At 55.8% G+C, this 20,444-nt stretch overlaps 6 protein-coding genes across 6 annotated transcripts; 1 reads left to right on the top strand and 5 right to left on the bottom strand.

Annotated features, from left to right (window-relative positions):
- Positions 1-2,380: 2,380 nt before the first annotated feature.
- On the top strand, positions 2,381-4,077 carry K452DRAFT_274083 (uncharacterized protein). The gene is made up of 2 exons (XM_033539177.1): positions 2,381-2,967; positions 3,029-4,077. Exons 1-2 carry the CDS (start codon positions 2,600-2,602, stop codon positions 3,936-3,938), a joined length of 1,278 nt encoding a protein of 425 aa, XP_033396075.1. The 5' UTR covers positions 2,381-2,599; the 3' UTR covers positions 3,939-4,077.
- Positions 4,078-6,154: 2,077 nt separating this feature from the next.
- Positions 6,155-8,077, bottom strand: K452DRAFT_289101 (uncharacterized protein). The gene is made up of 2 exons (XM_033540776.1): positions 7,561-8,077; positions 6,155-7,498 (listed from the first exon to the last, which is right to left on the bottom strand). Exons 1-2 carry the CDS (start codon positions 7,941-7,943, stop codon positions 6,643-6,645), a joined length of 1,239 nt encoding a protein of 412 aa, XP_033396074.1. The 5' UTR covers positions 7,944-8,077; the 3' UTR covers positions 6,155-6,642.
- A 1,613-nt stretch (positions 8,078-9,690) lies between these two features.
- Positions 9,691-12,789, bottom strand: K452DRAFT_359982 (carbohydrate-binding module family 1 protein). The gene is made up of 4 exons (XM_033546306.1): positions 12,451-12,789; positions 12,311-12,377; positions 10,687-12,247; positions 9,691-10,631 (listed from the first exon to the last, which is right to left on the bottom strand). Exons 1-4 carry the CDS (start codon positions 12,500-12,502, stop codon positions 9,798-9,800), a joined length of 2,514 nt encoding a protein of 837 aa, XP_033396073.1. The 5' UTR covers positions 12,503-12,789; the 3' UTR covers positions 9,691-9,797.
- Positions 12,790-13,021: 232 nt separating this feature from the next.
- K452DRAFT_289097 (uncharacterized protein) lies at positions 13,022-13,331 on the bottom strand. Its single transcript, XM_033540775.1, has one exon. The coding sequence runs from the start codon at positions 13,280-13,282 to the stop codon at positions 13,052-13,054; it is 231 nt and encodes a 76-aa protein (XP_033396072.1). The 5' UTR covers positions 13,283-13,331; the 3' UTR covers positions 13,022-13,051.
- Positions 13,332-15,653: 2,322 nt separating this feature from the next.
- K452DRAFT_54640 (uncharacterized protein) lies at positions 15,654-16,505 on the bottom strand. Its single transcript, XM_033546826.1, has one exon. The coding sequence runs from the start codon at positions 16,438-16,440 to the stop codon at positions 15,826-15,828; it is 615 nt and encodes a 204-aa protein (XP_033396071.1). The 5' UTR covers positions 16,441-16,505; the 3' UTR covers positions 15,654-15,825.
- A 637-nt stretch (positions 16,506-17,142) lies between these two features.
- K452DRAFT_335482 (uncharacterized protein) lies at positions 17,143-19,166 on the bottom strand (the record flags this gene model as incomplete). Its single annotated transcript, XM_033545226.1, has 8 exons — positions 17,143-17,397; positions 17,479-17,567; positions 17,619-17,706; positions 17,774-18,350; positions 18,409-18,669; positions 18,726-18,963; positions 19,015-19,035; positions 19,088-19,166. 8 exons carry the CDS (start codon positions 19,164-19,166, stop codon positions 17,143-17,145), a joined length of 1,608 nt encoding a protein of 535 aa, XP_033396070.1.
- Positions 19,167-20,444: the final 1,278 nt, after the last annotated feature.

Genomic DNA, 20,444 nt, shown 5'->3' with positions numbered 1-20,444 from the left:
AAAAGCCGTGTCCATAAAAGCTAGCCCAGACCCCCAGCAAACACATCATCCACGACAGCGATACTTCCTCTCAACGACATTCCACTCTACAAACACGCCAAAGGGGCACGTCTAGCACGCATGGCCAAGGAAATCCGCACTGCAGCAGTTGGTTTGGTGCCCAAATGTGGGTTTTATTATTTAGTTGCTGGTGCTGCTGGTGGCTGACAGGTTGTGGCGTTGATGCTGTTTGGCACTGTTGGAGTATGATGCGCTTGAGGATGTTTTTGGGGACTAGGTTGTTTAGGGTTTGAATGCTTAAGAGGGGGGGGGAGGGGGTTGGAGGTGGGTGTTGTTGAACCCCCAGTGTGTGGTATTGCGGTCGCAAGATTTTTTGCGTTTTCGGTTTGGTGGTGTTAAGGGAGGAGAGGTGCTGGGCTCTCTCTTATAAAGTGATGTTTGAGAGGAAGCGTATAGAGAAAAGGTGGCTGGCTGCGGTTGTTGGTTGGTGTTGTATGCGGTCTGGACGTCTACTTAGACTAACACGGGACTCCCAATTTGCGAAGATGTATAGTGTAACCTGTATCCTATTACGGGTTGTGAATTCGCGACCCCCTCCCCTGCTAGCGCCGTTAGAGCCTATGCTTACTTGTAATACTTGTATGGATTAGAAGAAGAGAACCAGTTACGATACATAGAATCTATGTATGCTCTAAAACTATTTCATCCATATCCAGGACTCGGGCTAGAAGCTAGGTAAATTGTACTCTATAGGGACTACTTATCGTCTCCTGTCTTGCTAAGCTATAGATCTCGGTTCCCGGTGAAAGACGGTTATATAACCAGGAAAGGCGTCTCGGCAGCCTGTAAGACAGTAGCCGGCGACATGCGAAGGGATAGGCAACTGGGCCAGGGACGCTGACTTTGTATTACATTAGCGGAAAGGGTATTTATATGAGTAGGGATCTAAGAGAGGATAAGTGTTTATCTGCACAATGTCTCGGCATTCGAACAAATGCTTGATGCCGCCATGTTAGACAGTGACTCAAAGCACGGCGAGTGCCGCGGAATAGCCCTCTGCGACGTTCAATGTTGGCATTAAGGCGTACGGGAGCTAGCCGAGAAAAGCAAGAGCTTGTTCGGGATGGCCCGAGGATGGGCTGGCTTAGTCATGGCCGCCGTCTGTGTGCGGAAGTGGAAAATCTTAGACTTGTTGCAAGTCGATTGGACAACAATCACAAATATATGTCTACAAGATACCAAAATATAGGTGTAGTGGCTTTTGCACCATCAAAAAGCTTATATATTGGTCATATTTGAAGCTATTATACCAGCTCGATCCGGCCACGACTAACTAGCCCGGACCTCGGCCATCTCCACACGACATCGCCATCGACGCCATTGTACAACCCACACCCACCATCCTCCAAGCACGACCTAGTCACGCAGTCACCATCACCAGGGCCATCTCAGACGCAAGTCGCCTCGCAGCCTCGTGACAGATTGCTAGCCGCGCAGTCTTATCAGCCTGCAGCCCCCTGACCCCCGAGATTTGCGTGTGCGCCACCAACCGCGCTGAAACGCCCGGCCAACTATATCCAAGAGATGAAGACCATTGGTCTTTGTTGCTCGCTCTTTTTTGCCTTTGTCGCTTTGTCTGCATGCGGTGGGCGTGTGTGCATGCACTGCGCGGGCGTGGCGGCTCGCTTTGTGCGATGATGCCAGGCCAGCTGCCAGCGCTCACTTCTTACTTGGACGACGCCAACTCTCGGGATACTTGTAACCGCCCGCCAGAGACTGCCTGCAGCTGCATGGCAGCATCTTGCGTAACCTGGCAAACAGTAAAATTTTCTCGCACCCCGGCACTTGACACATGTCGACACGGGTCAAGTTTGCATGGGCATTAAGTGCCTGTACAATGGTATTGTTTTCGTCTTTCAGCGAACCCGAGGCAAATCACGGCGATCAGCCTCCAGGAATAGGCAGGATGCGGACGCAGGCCCGGGGGACATTCCTGAGGGAATGTCGCTTGAAACGGACCACTATTGGCGGCGCAGCACTGGCTTATGAAGACCTTACCAGGGCTGCTGCTCCTCGTGTCGTTCATGCAGCATCAAACGTTATTGTGCGTTGTTGCTATTTTGGTATGTTTCGCGAGGTGGGTAGGTGACTAAACGTGCGTCGGTCTGGACATGGACTCGAGGCGTCACTGGACAGCCACCATGGCTGCTCGGGCGGCTCGGGACGCAGGTCGAATAAGTAGGCAGCTTTGTTCTGTCAAGCCACATGCGCCACTAGGCCGAGCAGGAGCGGTAGGATTGGTGGCATTGTTGCGTGCAATTTCTGCCCTTCCTGTTATATTCAACGTACCCTCTCCACCTCTTTTTCTTTGACTTCGTCACTTCACTCAGGCAGGTCCAAACTACACTCTTTTTTCGCGTCGACTCACAGCCAGTCTGTGGCTCTGTCATTCCCTTCAACTTTGCTTCACTTCTTCAGTAAGCCTTCAGCGTCTGCCGCCAGACTCACTACATACCACACTGCCTTCCGTTTTCGTCTCCTGGTGAGACTCAACCAAACAACTAAAACACACACATTCTCTGCCAAAGCACGCAACAACATGATCGCTCGTTTCGTCGGCGCGGCATTGGCCGCTCTGTCAACCGTCACCGCAACGCCTGTGGACTACGCTTCCTTGGACTACCACGGCCTCTACTTCAGACAGGAGTGGATAAACCAGCCCCTCGCGCTGGCGCGCCTCGACCCCATCGTCCAGCCGGGCGTCATCAGCAGCCACATGCACTCGTTCATTGGCGCCAACGCCATCGCTCCGACCATGGACTTCGAGCAGACCCAGTCGGCCAACTGCAGCCAGGTCTACGTCAAGCCCGACAAGAGCCTCTACTGGATGCCGCCGCTCTTCTTCCAGGACCCTACCAACCGCTCCTTCACCCTGGTCCCCGAGCACCACCGCGTGCTCTACTACTTGTAAGTTTTGCAAAGCTCAGCCAGCCTCTCTCTCATGACATACTGACTGACATGCGCACAGCAACCGAGCCACCAACGCGAAGACCGGCAAGTCCGACCCCTCCATCATCGAGGGCTTCCCCGAGGGCTTCCGCATGATCGCCGGCGACGCAATGCTGCGCGCGCCCGCAGCCACTCAGCAGCAGCAAGCCGCCATCGAGTGGTTCTGCCACGGGCCAGACACGAAGTCGTCGGGCTTCCCGGCGAACTTCACAGCCTGCCCGAACGGGCTCGCCGGCTCCGTGCACTTCCCCTACTGCTGGAACGGCGCCGACTTCGACGTCGAGCACCCTACCGCCCACATGTCGTACCCGGTCGCCGACGCGCAGGGTAACGGCGCCCCCGACTCGGGCGCCTGCCCCGCTTCCCATCCCCGCGTCTTGCCCCACCTCTTCATCGAGTTCTGGTTCGACGTCACGGGCTTCGACGGGCTGTACGGCGCGGGCGACGCCCCGTTCGTGCTCGCCAATGGCGACCCCACCGGCTACTCATTTCATGCGGACTTCCTGAATGGCTGGGAGCCGGGCGTGCTCGAGAAGGCCATGAAGACGTGCAATATTGGCGAGAGCGGCGATCCGCTGTCCGACTGCTTCGAGGTGTGGACGAACGAGGAGCGCGACGCGTGCGTTCAGTCGCCGCTTGTGGATGAGGAGGTGCGTGGGTGGCTGGACAGGCTGCCGGGTTGCAATCCGGTGCAGCGTGGCCCGGCGCGCGCGACTGCGCCTGCGGACTGCGTCGAGACGGCGTCGATTATCGGCGGTAGTGCGTCTGCTTCTGCTTCTAAGACGGCTGCTGCTGCTTCCTCCAAGTCTGCCACCGCGTCCAAGGCCGCTACCGCTATCGTCACAGTCACGTCCACAGTCACCGAGACAGCCACAGTCTTCAAGACCGTCACGATCCCCGCATCTAGCGTTTCCGCAACTTACGCCTAGAGCAGCACCCGCGCTTGGTCTTGGTCGAAGAAAGCGCTTTTTTGTACATGTATTTAGAGGTTGCGTACTGATGTTAAGGTCAGTTTCGATAGAATTTTAGAAGGCTTGCTGCGATTGTATAGCGTTTCGTAATGAGATGACGTTTTTGATTGAGTGAGGTGTGTGTGTGTGTCTGTGTGTGTGCGTGTGGTGGGAGGGGATGACTGTGCTGGCATCCAAGAGACCACGTAAAGCGAGCAAATAGTGCGCTGTTCTCGAGTATTGAAGACAGGGAGTTGGGGGTGGAGGGTATATAAACCAGCAAAGAAGCCTTCGCAAACCATTCCTACAAGCCACCCACAGCAACTAACAGCAAAAGCAAGAAAGTCAGCTATATGGTTGGGCCGGTATAAACACAAAGCACAAAACCCCCAACCGCCATGCGTAATGCAGTGTCACTACGCGCCCGCTCCCTGAGGAAACATTGGTGATGATGGTGATGATGGTGCAGTGCAGCAGTGCAGAGCGGTGCTGACTGTTAGTGGCTTCTGTGGTTGATGTCGAGACACATCTATATTGTTGCCATCGGGTGGGCGGTGTTGAGGCTGCTGGGTTGGTTAGGAGCTTGCTGCTAGATGTGTTATCGTTAGTACCCCCAAACAATGTACTTTGTCTTGTCCAGTTTCCTTGCGCTCTTACTGCTGATCTCTTCAAGGGCGAAGAGGGCGCAGTGCATGATTACTGTGAGCGATCTTGAGGTTGGCTTTTTATGCTTCTTCTGTCTTCCGTGTATCTAGATTCTCGCTTTCTATACCCTATCGAGGTATGTAAACTGAACTGTATTTTCGCCTTGTTTGTTGCTTCTTTGGATACTGTCTGATTGTGGTGGATGGGTAGATGGCTGTGTCGTTGCTGGTTATGCACTGTTTAACCTAGACAGTTTCTTCGTGGAGGATGAGCCTTTTAGCTGTGTATACTACACTTTCCCCGGCTTATGATATAGGATAGGATTTGGATACATGATATTCCTACCCCGAGAAGCGCAGACACTGAACAATGCACCAACGAAACACCATATCCTACATATATAAAAGCCCAGAAGCACGAGAAACGGTTCCACACTTCTTTATACCATATTCCCTCAACCTCAACTCAGGAACAGCCAGTACCCATCGACCACCGGGTCGTGCCCGCACACTCACAAGCCCACAGCCAACAAACACAACGAACAAAGCAAAGCCGAACACAACAAACCATCAAATAACGCATCAGTGATCGATAGTATCCCACATCATCGTCAAACACCACCAACCACCACCACCTCTTCATGACGCCGAGGCACAGCAGCAAGCACTCGTAGCAAGTACCTATATAAAGGACTCGCATCCAACCTCTTAACCTCCTTCCGCCTTCCTGCACACATAGGTATGAAGCGCCGCCACATTCATAGCGGTTCCTAAAACGCAAGTCTCCGCGGGTTTAGGCGTTGTACCTGACTCGTCGTGAGTTGGTGCGCGGCTTGTGCTGCGGTAGATATAGGTGTGGATGTAGCTCGAAGGATTTGGGGCAGGTTAAATGAGGCCCGTTCTTGGGCCTGTAAACCACCGGATTCCTGAGGGGTGAAGTCTGGTGGGGATAGTTCGCTACTCCTCCCAAACCACACAGCCCACACAGCACTTCCCTCCCCCCCTCCCCCCTCTCCCCTCTCCCCTCTCCCCTATAAACCAACAACCCAACGCGCAAACCAATCCAATCCACCTATCAGACCTAAGCCCTCCCAACAAGCAGCTAGCTACGCCACCTCAACCGGTATTCAAAGCGAGGCTAGTCCTAAAAACTCATTCATTCCCGGGAAATTGACTCGCTAACCTACGTGCCGAGCTCTCGTCGTTATAGCGTTTGCCTTGTTGTGATAGTGGTAGCTGTAATGGTAATGGTAAACACCACTATTATTAAATATAATCAGCCCTTACTATAAGGGAGTGGTAGTGACCCACAGCACCTCCTAAACGTAATCGGATGGCAGCTAGCACTCAATCAGAAGCTATGCACGCAACTAACCAACCAACCAACCACACCAACCAATCACGCGTAGCACAGCAAGCCAGACACAGCTGAACTGTTTAAATTTAAACACGTCCTTTGGGAACGGAGCATGCACGATTCACTGCTTCGGTGCAGGACAGTCCAGTCGGCGAGGGAGTGGTGGGTTTTAATACTAATAGCTAAACCTAAACCCACACGCACGCACGCAGACATGCTACTAACTATGCTACCGCACTATGCTGACCCAGCCCAACATAACCCAACATAACTGCCTTAAACAGAACAGAACACAGCCCAACTGCACTGAACCAACAAACATGACACACAAACAGGACTAAAACAACGACGACAAAGAAATGACAAAGAGCAAGAGCAAGAGCAAGAGCAAGAGCAAGAGCAAAGATCAATTGGCCGACCAATCACACACAAACAAACAAACAAACAAACGAGCAAACAAGTAAACCGAAAAGGCCTTCGTTATACCGTAGTCGTGTGTTGTAGCTGTTGTAGCAGCAGTTGTTGTTTTGGCATTGATGTCCGTCCAATGCTCCCCCTTTTTTTTCCTCTCGCTCCAACACAACGACATTACCTACTTTGAACGCCCGTCTCACCATTTTTTGTTTCATCTTTCTCAGCACGTCCCGTCCCATCCCATCCCCCACCACCCACAGCCTACTCCCTACTCCATCACAAACATGCTATCACCCCCGCCTACGCCCACACCAACACCCCCCTCAGCACCGGCACCAACTCCCCTCAACGCCTCCAACGCCCCCTCCAACTCCCCCTCAGCAACCATGACAGTCCCCGCCCTCGCCGTGCTCAAATAGCTCATTTCCTGGGCGGCCTGCGGGGCCGCTGCGCCCAGGCGTCCCGCAACGCCGCAGACGATGCCGGTGCTCTCGAGCGGGATGCCGCGCAGGTCGAGCGTCAGGGGCACGAGGGCTTCCTGCCCGCCGCCCAGCAGCGCGTCGGCCGCAAAGTGCGCCAGCAGCTGCTTCTCCAGCAGCACCGACGCCGGCTCCGTGTCCGTCAGCGTCAACGACAGGAACGCCGGGTGCGGCGCGCTGATCAGGCATTTCACGAGGCCCAGGTGCAGCGGGTCTTCGGGCGCGCTGCTCGGCGGCCGGTGCGGCGCCCCGTTGCTCTTCGTCGTCGTCGTGCCGTTTGTCAGCGTCGTCGCGCTGCTGCTGCTCGCGCTGCTGCCGCTGCTGTCCTTGCTGCCGGCGCACTGCACGAGCTGGATGCTCGGGTCCACCGTGAAGAGGATGTTGCGCTGCTTGAGCAGCGCGAACGTGCGCGTCTGCAGTTCGTCGATGGTCGCGGGCGGCGGCGTGCCTGCCATCGGCGCGTCCACCGACGATGACGACCCCGAGTGCGAGCGCGTGTGCACGCCGTTGGCCGGGTTCACGTACGATGACGTCGTGTGCTCAAACGCGAAGCCGCGGTCCTCGAGCGCCTGCACGACGTGCCCGCGCGCGCGCTGCGGCACCAGGATGTAGTCGGAGAAGTAGGTCGTGATGAAGAAGATAGAGCTGTAGGGGGATCGGTGAGCCGCCATGGTCCGTCGATGCAGCGCGCCGCGGGTCATACATACATTCCCGCCATGGCTAGGGGGCTGGTTAGCTCGAGGACGCGCTGGCCGGCGTCGAGGCCCTCGCCGTCGACCTGCATGACGACGTAGTCCTCATGGGTGATGGAGACCTGGTCGCGTAAGGTGGGTTCGAGGCGGTCGCGCACGGCAACAAACAGGTCCTGGGCCAGCTCGCGCGAACACGCGACCGAGCACTCGATGGGCGTGACGGAGATGTTGGTGAAGGGGTGCTCGTAGGCCCAGGAGCGGCGGGCGCGCACACCGTCGGCACTGGTGGGGCGGCGGCTCGAGGGTAGCACCAGCTGCAGGATGGGCTGCAGGAAGTTGGAGTACAGGTGCAGCGGGATGTGGATCAGTGCCAGCTGCGTGTTCTGCCAGTAAAGCATCGTGTCAGCATCAGCATGCGGCTCTAGTCTGGATGGTGCGAGGGGAGGGCGGCTAGCAGCTAGTCGTCGGAAGCACCGATTATATAAGAATCTAAGACAGCCACGGCTACACTGACTTGAAGGGGAAGCAAGGTAGACGAGCACGTACGAGAAATTGGATGTTGGCGCTCAACAGCGTCATGGACGAGTCCATTTTCGCCGCGGCCAACCGAGATAAGAAGGAGGGCGAGATAAAAAAAGAAAGAGCAACCCGATAAGCGGCTTGAAAATTTTCCTGCGGCTCTGCTGCCGTATAGGTTTATGAGAGACAAGGGTACAGCGAATCACCGTGGTGGTGGTGGTGGTGTTGCTTATTGATGGTGGTGATGGTGATGGTGGTCAAGGGGATCAGCGGTTGATGTGTTCCTGTCCGACAGGCCAGTGGGAAAGGTCGTTCTTGAAGTTCATACCCACAGAGGGAAAAAGAAAACAAAAGTCGAGGGAAGGAGGAGTCGTCGGAGGAGGAGTGGGCCAGAAGAAGAAGTAGAAGCGGCGGGCGGGCAACAATCAGTCAGAGGTCGGAGTCAAGACGATTGATGAACAGCGCGTCCGTGCGGCCCGGCACGGCGATCCTGCGATTCAACGACAATGTCTGTCCGCGGTAGAAGTCTGCAGCAGCAGCAGCGCCTCGTCCCGTATTCCTGCTCTGGCCATAGGTAGCTAATCTTCGACCCTATAAGGAGAGCGCCCTCACCACCACCACCCATCATCTGCCCTGCTTGAAACGCACAGCGTGGGGGTCCCGTTGCACACACGACATAACTCCCCGCATCCTTGCAGCACGCAGATGCAGATTGCGGGGATCAATCACTCGCGGCTGCTGCCGCCTGCTTGGCTGGCTGAAGGAGTGAGTGGCTGGCTGGCTGGCTAAAGCATCCGATATGGAGGGGAAAGGCTGCCCTGCTGCACACTCCCAAAACAAAACACCGACATGCCGACTCCCACCTAGGTATTCGAGGTTCCCAGCGCGGTACTTGCCTGGAAAGGTAGGTACCAGGGGCACTCGTACTCGATGGTCCATGGTACCTTCCACCTTGAGCTTTTCGCTACACTGCCTACAATTTTCGTATTCCTTTTTACTTAGCCAACTCTCCCTCTCCCTCTCTCTCCCCCTCCCCTCTCCATCATCATCATCATCCCAAGCGCCGCCTACGTATTGCACATCAACCTACCTCCTCCCAAACAAACAACCGGAGCACCCCTCTCCGCCCCTCCAGCCCGCAACCTATGCGCTCTGCAAGCCTCAGGGCCAAAGCGCGCCTCGCATCGCGTCGCATCGCAGGACATCGCAGCGCATGGCATGGCATGGCATGGCGTTGTACCGTACTGTACCTATCGCGGCGCAGCGCGGCGAGGCACAGCACCGCCTTCCGACTCGCGGGCTCAGGTCTCTCCATTAGCGGAGCGTGTGCGGACTGCGCATGCCGCATGCGTCGCTGGCGTGCATGCAGCTCGAATACGAAAAACATACTTTTTTTTTCCCTCGACTCAATCGAGTCTGCCTTAATCAATCGGTGCGCGAGCACGCAAGCAAACGGCAGGCAGATGTCACCATGCATCGCGAGGCAAAAGGAAGAAGATTGGAAGAGCATGGTCGAGTTAAAAAATCCCGCTTATACGCTTGATTGATTGATTGGTTGATTGGTGGATGGTTGATCGCCTTATCAACTGATTGAATGCTTTAAAAGAAGAACAAAAGCCTTGCAGCGACCATGCAGTATACGCAGTATGTACTGCCGCCCCGAAGCCAGAAAAAAGAAGAATTTACACGAAACAAAAAGCCACTTCCGCCTACACCACTCACCCGCGCCCTGCTTACAAGCACTGCGCGTAGAAGCGGTTGTTGGAGTCCGTCTGCGTGCACTTCAGGCCCTCGGCACACACGCGCGAGCCCTTGTAGTTGTTGCCGGAGCACTGGCCGTACTTGGCGACGGGCTTGAGGTCCTCCTGCGCGAGGATCTTCTCGCTCGCGTGCTCGGCGACGGAAACGATCAGCGCGCTCGGGTTCGTCGACATCATGCCGGGGAAGACGGACGCGTCGACGACGTACAGGTTGTCGGTGCCGTAGACGCGCGTGTCCGTGTCGATGACGGCCGTGCCGCCGTTCAGCCCCGAGTCGGTGCCCATCTTGGTGGTGCCGGTCCAGTGGTTGGCCGTGCGCGACGACACCGACATCGTGTAGTCGTTGACAAAGTCCTCGACGCTCGTGCCGTTGCCCGGCTTCAGCATGATGATGCTCGGGTCCTTGGACAGCGCCTCCTTCAGGTTCTTGATGCCCTGGATCACGGCCGCCTTGTCCTCGTCGGTCCGGAGGTAGGGTGCCGTCGAGACGGACATGGTCAGCCCGGACGTGATGCTCAACACACCGCGCGAGGTGCTACCGCGACCGAGGTACTGCGAGATGGTCATGGCCTGGTGGTCGTCGACACCAAGAGAGCTCTCGACACGGGCGGTGTACTGGAGCTGGCGCGTGATGCCATCGGATCCCTCGATGGTGTCCCACATCATAGGGCCGATGTTAGGGCTGGCCTGCGCGAGGATACCGGTGCGGTTGTTCAGGTAGGACTCGGTGTCAGCCTTGACGGGGTTCTTCCAGACGGCGTCGTAGTCGTAGTAGGTGACGTTCTTGTGCTTGATGACGACGTCGGTCTGCGGTTGCTCAGTCAGCATGTGATTCAAGGTAAGGCTCCGAGTATATACTTACGTTGGTGTGGTCGTTCAGGTTCTGGCCGACGGGCAGGTTGATCCACTGAGCCTCGTTGATCATGGTGGCACCGTCCTTGGAGCTGCCGTTGACGACCTTGAGCTGGTCCTCAGGGCCAATACCAGAGCGGAACAGGATCTTGGGCGTACCCATAGCACCGGCGGACAGGATAACGCGACCAGTGGTAGCAGTAACGTTGACAGTACCGCAGTAGCCGTCGGCAACGCTCGACTCAACCTCGACACCGGTAATGTGGCCACCCTCACGGACGACACGGCGCACGCCAGTGTTGGTCCACAGCTTGAAGTTGTCGCGCTTGCTGGCAGTGACGAGGTAGGTGGCCAGAGGGCCGTCACGCTCTCCGTTCTGGTACATGTACGGAGTGTGCGCAAAGGTCTTGCTCTTCGCATCGGGGTTATCGTTGGCCTCGACGCTCTTCCAGCCACCGGCAGCCATCGCAGACGAGATGACGTTGAAGCCTTCTTGGTAGTAGAGCTTGCCGTCCATCGAGGGGTGGTCGGTACCGGGGATGCGCGTGAAGACGCGGTCGACGGCGGACTGCATATCAGTGGACTTCCAGCCCTCGGGGAAGTTGTAGTCCCAGTCGATGGCAGGGGCCCTCCACCAGAGGGCGGCGTTGACGGAAGTACCGCCGCCGAGAAGGCAGCCGGCCATGACGTCCAAGTCGTCGCAAGCAATGTTGGCAGAGTCCTTCCAGACCTGGTTGTAGAGACCGGGCACGTCGAAGCGGGTCAGGTTGGTGCCCTCGAGCCACTCGGGGCGCCAGTTGGAGTAGGGGTCTTTGTCGCCGATCCATCTTCCGGAAGAGGGGGGACCACGCTCGATGAGCAGCACGCTCTTTCCGGTCTCGGACAGCTTGTCAGCGAGAGGGACACCACCAGCACCAGCGCCGACAATGATGTAGTCGTACGAGGTGCCGGTAGGGACGGGGCCACCAGCGCAGGTAGTCGTCTGGCTGGGCGTGGTGCCGTTGCCGGCGCCCGGCGTGGTCGTGGGCGTGGCCTTGGAAGCCCAGCTGGTGTAAGAAGGGTTGCGGGCGCTGGCGACCTGGAAACCGAACTGGCCCATACCGTTGTCGTGCTGACCAATGGTACCGGCGGAGTCGGTGGGGGGTTCGGGCGAGTCCATGGCCTGGACCCAGCCCATGACCTCGGTGGTGCCCGTCGGGGGCGCGGAGCCCGTGGTGCCGTCCTGGTCCCAGTACCAACACCATTGGCAGCGGTACGTCAGCTCGAAGTGCGTCTCGTTGACCGACGACGAGATCTCGGTGAGCGTGGCGTTGCCCGTGTAGATCTTGGGCGTCGTGTAGCCCGTGGCGTAGCGGAACGAGGTGCGGACCTTGTCGCCGTCGGCCCAGGCGATCAGCAGCAGCCTGGAGGTCATGCCGCCACCGTGGCTGATGCCGGACCAACCGGCGCCGTCCTGGAGCGCGCCGACCATGTGGCCGATGTACTCGTCGGTCGAGTCGGAGCCCTCGGGCGGGAGGGCCATGCCGAGCTGGAAGCCGCCCTTGGACGTGGCATCGGGGATTGTGTATTGCCTGGGTAGGGAAAGTCAGCGGGGGCCCGGCTTGTGTGAGGTGCCGGACGCCAGAAGCGCTTACCAGAATTCAATGCCCGATTCCTCGTCGGTGTACTTTGCGCCGGTTTGGGCGTAGGCGGAAGAAGTAACTATGGAAGAGCATTAGCAAGAGCTGGGCATGGTGGGAATGGGATTGGGGTAGGAAGAGGGCACGCCACGCACAGAGAGTAGAAAGCAGAGGCGCAGCCCCAAGGACACCAGAAAGGAGCTTCATGGTGCCTCAAAAATACGGCTCACGGCGACCGGCACCAAAGAAGAAAGAGGGAGTCGGTAGAAAGGCCGGGGAGAAGAAGAAGTAGAAGTAGAAGAAAGCGAGCGTGAAGCGCAAAGGCAGCGATGGGGCAAGAAACAGAAAAGAGCAGCGCGGTTTGAGGTTATATACCCCCCCTCCCCGATTCCTCTCTTTCTCTCACATTAGTTATTTGGTGGGTAGGCACACCCGCCCAGCAGAAACACCAATGCCTTCAACCGACCGGCTCGCGAATTAAGCTCTGGATCCTCGGCTGCCGCTCCCGCGTCGCCGTCTGGCCCGGCCCTTCCATGGGCTTCGAGGCGCGTGGAGCCGTGCCCTGCTCGGCAACGCGACAGAGATAGATACAATAGCACGGAGCTCCCTCCTCTCTCGGTGGGGAGTGGAGGGGGGCCCTACGAAACTTGCTCACTCATTTTGCTGGTGCTTGGGCTCTGCGCTGGCTGGCTAACTAGCTAGTGAGTTAGCATGTTATTTTTGCGTTGCTTCTTTGCTTCTTCTCCATGTTTCTGGTTAATATGGCAGGCCCGCCGGCCAAGCCGTCGCTGCTGCGTTCCGCTGCTTGATTGCGCCGGGCCCCGGGGACTGGGGGGTCGGTTCCATTCCGTGCGCCGGGCCGGCGTGCTTGCTGCTTGGGGGTTTTAGCTCAACGCTGATTGGCTGGATGCTGCGCCAGGGGGCGTGTGTGGGATTGAGTGCTGGGTTGTGATTGTGGAGGGGGGTTATTGCGGAGGCGTTGCGCATATTGTGTGTGTTGTACATATGGCACGCGAGCGAGGTGTGAGCGTGAGGTCTGGATGTCTGTGTGTCTTCAGCCGCCACGTTAATGATATGGTTATTTGGCGTTACTGCCGGCAGGCAGGCAAAAAAGAAAAAAGAGGCGTGAGGAATTGGGCTCGGTGGACGACGCGCGACGGCTGGTTCCATGACTCTCTGTTGAGTTCTCTTTCTCTCTCGTCCGTTCCCGTTCGCGTCCTGATCCTCTTTCTCGCTCCTTGAGACAATCCCCTCGTCTGTTTTGCTCGTTTTGGCCCCATGCACGCACGCACACTCGGTAGTTACATAGAGGCTCCACCACCACCTGTGGAGCCATGTCCTTGAGGAGCTCGCGACAAGCCAAGCCAACCCTACCTACCGTATCCATATCCATATCCATATCCATGCAGTAACCGCAATAGTTACAACCGCAACACAATAGCAGGACCGGCGAGCGAGTCAAGCTCCCGTACGTACGGAGTACAGTACCCTTACGGTCGAGCTCACTCACACACTAGCCAAGCCAAGACAGGCAAGGCAAGCCGCAACGCACGCAACGCATGCACGCATACGCCCGGAGAGCAGCCACTCACAGCCCGGCTAATAATCCACCCAACACCAGCATGGAAAAGCAATATGTACCGAACCCTGCCAGGACCCAGCTATATCACGAATCGTGCACGCGTTGCCCCTCGCTTCCTGCTTCCTGCTTCCTGCTCCCCTCCTCATCTCATCTCATCGTCCATGCAGTGCAGTGCGTGCGTTCCCCACTGTTTGGCTGGTATCGTATATCGTGTATAGTGTACCAGCGCCCGCATTAGGATTGCGATGGGCGAGCGCGCTCGCTGATGCTTGCCTACTTTTGCCGCGAGTACTTTACGCTCGACAGCCGCGTTGACAGCTGGCTGGCCCGAGCTTGCAGGCGAGCATTAAGTGAGAGAGAGCTTGACGTGCTCGTGGATCTGCCCCTTGAATGATCCTCCCGTGCGCGGGCGGCGTGCCTGGTCGGCGCGTGTGCGCTTCCCTGCGTTCTTGGCCTGGCGCGCGGGTTTCAGCTCACGAGATGCGGCGGACCTGGTTACTTACTGTCCGTACTGGCCGAGGCGGGTGCGAGAGGCCTGTGTGTGTATGTACATACCTAGGTGCCGAGGCAGAGGCTTGTCGCGTCTTGCTGCTTCCTTGTTGTTGCTCCTACAATATTGCTTGCTGTCCAATGGGTGTACTGTACCTACATACAATATACACGTACTCGTCGCGTTTGTGGTCGAGTTAATGCATACCCGGCGAAGCGCGTGCGTGTAGTTCAGTACAGCAGGCGGCCCAAACAGCTAGTTAGCTGTAGGTAGGTAATCCGTACGGCGTCCTGTACCAGCCTAGCTAATTACAAGCACGCCTCTCGCTTGCTGCAGCTCTCGGCTTGCCGTGCTTGCTTGCTTGCGTGCTTGGACTAACAACGGGCCCAGGGCCAGTTTCCTTCGGCATGTTTGGGGGTTTATTATTATTATTAGCGTTTAATAATAGCGAGGCGCGGATAGGATGGCTTGGCTTGGGAGCGGCGACGTCGCAGCCGCAATCGCGGGCCGGTGCGGCGCCACATCCACTCACACACACGCCCATTCCGTTCGGGCTTCCGCGAATGCTGATACGTATGTAGTCCTTATTGTCGCATGTCTCAGCGCTCGAGCACACTCGCCCGTCTCCAAAGCCCAAACCACAACAAGCTCCAACAGCTAGTCTGCTATTCTGCTAGATAACTAGTCTTTCTTCTACGGCGCAGACAAGCAAGCAAGCACGTGAAGTGGCAGCGTTCCCGCCCCCGCTGCCCGGCGTGCCGCAAGCCGGGATCGGGCGTCCGGGCCCACTCGCTCCGTCTCTACATATGCCGGGCATGCCGCTGTTCGCTGCTCAACTGTCCGCCACCCGACGGAAGCCGCCGCCGCCGCGCCGAAGGGAAGACCTGCCGTCCGTCCGTCGGCCGTGTACAATACTGTGGTGTTGTGTGTGCTGGCGGCGGCGGTGGCCGACGGTGCTGGTGCTGGGCCGCACGCACACATGTGTGCGAGTGTGTGTTCGTACGGTAATCCGTACGTGCAAAAAGGCGGTATGAAGAGGATAGATGGATGGAGAGAGTGTGCGGCCTGCGAACGTGGGCGTGGAATTTGAGGCAGGGCCGGGCGCCGTGTCTCATGATGCGATGGGAGCGATGGGCGCGATGCGCAGACGGGCCCGCCCGCCCCCCGGTCGCCTATTCTTCCTTCCTTCCTTTCCTTCCTTAGGTCCTTCCATCACTCATTCATTCCTTCCTTCATTCGTTCATTCTGATTCTGATTCCTGAATCAACATTCGACGTCGATCAATCCTTCGACCTTTTTCAAACAGGGTTAACTAGGCGCCCTGGCCCTGGGCGCCCGCGGGGTGCGATTGATTGATCGTGGATTGTGCATTGATTGATGCTTCATGCGTGAGTTGCTTGTTCTCGTATCGTCGGTCGCCGTCATGTTTTCTTTTTTTGGTTGCCTGAGGGGGGGGGTTTAAATACGGGTTGCGCTGCTCTTGCTCTCTTTCCTACCTACTACACTGCACCGATCCATCCGGCCACCATCAATCAACCACGCAGTCCTATCCGCCATCTTCTTCCTCCCTCCAGCCAGCACGCCATCGGCACCGCACCCTCGCAGCCGTCCCGTTTCGCACGCCGAATACGCCGCCAACCGGGCCGAGTAGGCGCTCGGACTGCGCGAGGGGACGGCCCGGGGAAGGAGGAGGAGAGGCAGGAGCGCGAAATGGGAGGGGGGTGGGGGCCAGCAAGAGGGGGAGGGGCGAGAGTTGCTTGGCGGCGGGGCTGCCGTGCCTGCTTCAATTGTTCGAAGGATGGGTTTCTGTAGGCGAAGGGGTGGTCTGCGTGACGTAGGTGGGGTTGGGGGGTTGCTATAAGAGGGCTTGCTGTCGTGTTGGTGGCATGTAGGAGGAGGAGGAGGAGGAGGGTGCTTGCATGGTCTTGCTACTGTTTGCTTGAGTATCCGCTCTCGAATCGCTGACTTGGCTTGTCGATGGATGGCTTTGTGAGTTCCGCGTATTCTAGGCTGTCTGTGTCTTCTCGACTCGTAGCGGCGAGCGGCTTGAAGGAAGCATTCTCGTTGTTGCATAAATTGTTTCTGAACTGAAACTGATGTCTTGACTATCTTTGTCGTATCGTGTTGTCTTGCGTGTGGGCTATTGACGAGATCAGTGACAGTACGTGGCAATTGCGACTCGAGCTTACTTTGTATAACCAAGTGTGCCGAATAACCTCCCCCATCTTAACTATATAGCTCACTTCTTAACCGTGTATGGAGTAAAATTTGTTGTACCTTTAGAGCGCTTCGTTAGTAGTTAATATGACTAAGGTTCGAGGGAGATATCGTTGTTCATGTCTCCACGGTGAGTGGCGCTTCGTAGAGGCAAGAGAATGTCAAGTCGCTCCGGATTTGAATTTTGTCTTACTTCTAGGAGCATGCAGGTATGCTTGCGGTTCCTTTAAAATGCTCCCTGTAAGTTACTCCATAGGTAAGTAGAGAGATTGCGTTCGTAGTTGCTAATAATACTCAAGAGGGGTAGTGGTGCCTTTCAAGCGCTCCCCCCAACTCACTCCGTAGGTGGTTCCAGAGGTCGCGCTCGTGGTTGGATGTATTGCTCACGAAAGGCATGTAAGTTGTCATGTGCAAGGGCATGAAGATATTCTACCGGGATACGAGAGTGCGAAACTGGAAGGACTAAATAATACTTTTAACTATATAGTTCAATCAGCTACACATCACGTATATACGACCCATCACTACGTACCGTACAAACCCAACACTCTCTCTCGCTTAAACCGACTCCACTCTGCCCCTGCCCCTATTCTCTCCATCCTGGAACGACCGCAAAGTATCTCGCCGATGCTTCTCCGCCACCGCAGACACCTCTTCAGGCCTGATGCTGCTGTTCCGGCGAATCTCCTCCTTCTCATGCTCAATAAACTTGACGGGACGTTTCTCGGAGATGGCGTCCTTGTGGCGGAAGACGAAGATGTCGTGGTTTTCGATGAAGAGGCGATCCAGGTCCTCCAGCGAGCGGTCTGCCGTCTGTAGCGTAGATGGTTAGCATGGATCGCTACGGCTTCGGACTGCTTTGGCGGCACTTACTTCGGGGTAGAAGAGATACACGATGGGCACGAACGCGCCGTTGAAGACGGTCCAGATGATGTAGAATTGCCAACCTAGGCTCCTGATACCGGGAGGCGTGATCTCGACCACTGTCTCTGTTAGCGTTACTATGCAAAAAGGCACAAGTAATAGCCACGAACCCATGAAATTGAAGATCCAGTTTGTCGCTGTCCCAAGAGCAGCGCCTTTGGTACGCATACTCAAACTGTTGATCTCGGTTGGATATAGCTGGCCGATACCGTATTAGCTTCTGATGCCCCCAACGAAGACGATATCATATCAAAAGAGCTCTTACCCATGGCACACCCTGCCAGCCAATGCCGAAGAATACGTAGTACAAGAAGAAGAAAGCAATGGATGCCTCAGCCCATTGCTCCGAGGTCGAAAACTTGGGATCCGTGTAGCGAATACATATTGTAATGATGCAATAGCAGAAGCATTGGCCTGCGGCTGCGTACATCATCATCTTGCGGCGTCCCCAGCGTTCTACGTTGGGGATTCCGATCAAACTGAAGAGCAGGTAGCTCACTGAGTTGCACGCCGCGAGCAACCGCGCCATCCGGTTCGACAGCCCCACAGACTCTATTAGAACCGTTGGCAAATAATAACTCGTTACATTTATTCCGCTCAACTGTTGCATTGCTTGCGTTCCCATTCCTAGGATGAGACGGCGGATGGTGCAGGTTCCTCCTTGTTGACCGGTGCGGCCACGCAAAAGGTCCCGCCAGCGTACCGAGTTTTCTCGCTCATACTGGACGGACCATTGGATATCCTTGGACTCAGTAACCACGAAGGGATCAGTCATGTCCAGTGCCTCGAGGTCTGCTATGATCCGTTCGGCTTCGGTGACTCTGCCGCGTCCGATGAGCCATCTGCGTCCCGTTAGCCACACCACGCCCCACGTAAAACGCACATAGTCAGTTGACAAACCTGGGAGACTCAGGCAGCCATGGAACCGTAGCGTAAAGAACAAAGATGAAGATAAACTGGAAAGCCAGAGGGAAGCGCCAGGATACGGATCCGCCCAGATATGAGAATCCAAATGTCACCCAATTGGACAACATGAAGCCGAAGATGTTGAGGATCATTTCGATGACAATCAGCTTTCCACGCCAGCTTGCTTTCGAGGTCTCGCCTTGCCAGACTGGTGCGGTAGCTGTGTTGATTCCGTTCCCGATGCCTGCGATAACCCTAGGGAGCCGTTAGGTTTCTGAAATCAAAGTGTCAACACAAATTAAGCTGCGTACCGTCCAACAAACATCTGCGCTAGAGTAAACGAGGAGGTCTGTAAAATAGCGCCAATGGACATGATCGTAGTACCTATGAGGACGCATTTTTTACGTCCAAGAGGATCGCCGATTACGAAGGCCGTGATTGCTCCGAAGAAACAGCCTACATCGTAGATGGCCGTGACGGTGCTGACCAGCGTTGTGTGTCCATTGAGGCCGAGTGTGTCAAGAAAGTCATTTGTGACAACAACACCACCTGATATAGTGTCAGATGCTTATTTAACAAGACATTGAGAGGTGAAAGTACCAAACACTCCTTGATCATAACCTAAGACATTATTAGCTCAAGTAAACCCGTTACCGCAAGAAGTGTTGTGTACCAAAAAGCGTCATGTCTGTCGCGCAGGCGACAGTGACCCAGAAAGTCAGCCATCCTCCTGTGAGGCCGAAGTAAGGCATGATGGGCTGTTAGCTGCTACGCCAAGATCGAATTGTTCGAACAATTGAACGACCAGCGAGAAATGATGAGGGAGGAAGACCGTATTTAACACCAGAGGTAAGGCCACGCGAAAGTCTGAATGCGCTAACCATGATATGCTCCCTTCTCAACGCGAAGAGCTGGGGAAATTAAGCTTTTGATCAGTTGATGAGATGACGGCGTGGCCGAGGCTTACATGCACCCCGCATTAGGCTTCCCGTGTTCAAGCCTTGGCGTATCAACAATGCGGGGTGTACAAGGAGCTTGACCCGACTGAGGTGCGATCATCCTGGGGAAAGCCATGTTGAGGGGGTCGTTGGCAGAACCACATGGTAGACCTCAGTAGAAGTCGGACTAACAAGGAAGGAGCTCGTGTCGTCTGAGCTCATACAGAGCCTCTGGTCATCCAAGATCTCAACATCTGACTTGGTCTCGCCAAACCTGCTCTAACAGCATGCTTGGCGTGTAAATGGTGGGTTGTTTGGTTGAGATCGACAAGCCATGCAAGGGATGAAGCTGGTATCTTCATCTACGTCAGACTGCGGAACTGGCCGAGCGCAAGCTTTATCCGTACCTGTTCACGCTGTGGCGTGGCACGTTCAGCCTTGGGATCGACAGAGGATCCAAGAATCTCATTCGACAGTTTGTTCTTGGTCCGATAAGTGGTCAAAGCTGGGGCAGAACAGTGGTTTGCAAGACTGGCCAGACTGGCTTCTGGCCATGTGTGGCCATGCGCGTTTGGCTATGGCGGGAGAGCGAAGAAAATGGTCTCTACTTTACCCGCCTATGAAGTGAACACTGAGATGTCGTTATGTAAGAAGTAACATAGCATGTTTTAACGGCTCTAAATCTGCGTGAGTCTGGGACCAATGTCCCATTTATGTCTCTACTAACAGAGATTTGTGGCTTTCAGCCCGCTGCTGGTCAATAAGGCTGAGTGTGGGAGCTATTGCAGCTACTCTATAAAGTGAGAGTGGATTGAGACTTGAAAAGTACGAAGACCGAGATTGAAATAGAGCAAGTGAGATGGGCAGTCCGGAATGCGCGTCAAAAGACAAAGGACATATACACAGGGAAATGAAGTGAATTGCTAGAATAACAACCTACCCGAAGTGCAAAATAAGAGGGCAAAACTCCGTACGCCAGGTCATCTAACCCGACGCCGACGAGAAACTCCAGGTAGGACCAGGATTTTTTACGTCCTCCATGGACGGGAATCGAACTCTCTACCATCACGAAGGATGGTAAGAGAGTTGCCC

This window comes from Aplosporella prunicola, assembly GCF_010093885.1.
Source record: "Aplosporella prunicola CBS 121167 unplaced genomic scaffold K452scaffold_17, whole genome shotgun sequence".
NCBI lineage: Eukaryota > Fungi > Ascomycota > Dothideomycetes > Botryosphaeriales > Aplosporellaceae > Aplosporella > Aplosporella prunicola.
The sequence above is the reverse complement of the archived record's forward strand: the minus strand, read 5'-3'. Positions and strand labels throughout refer to the sequence as shown.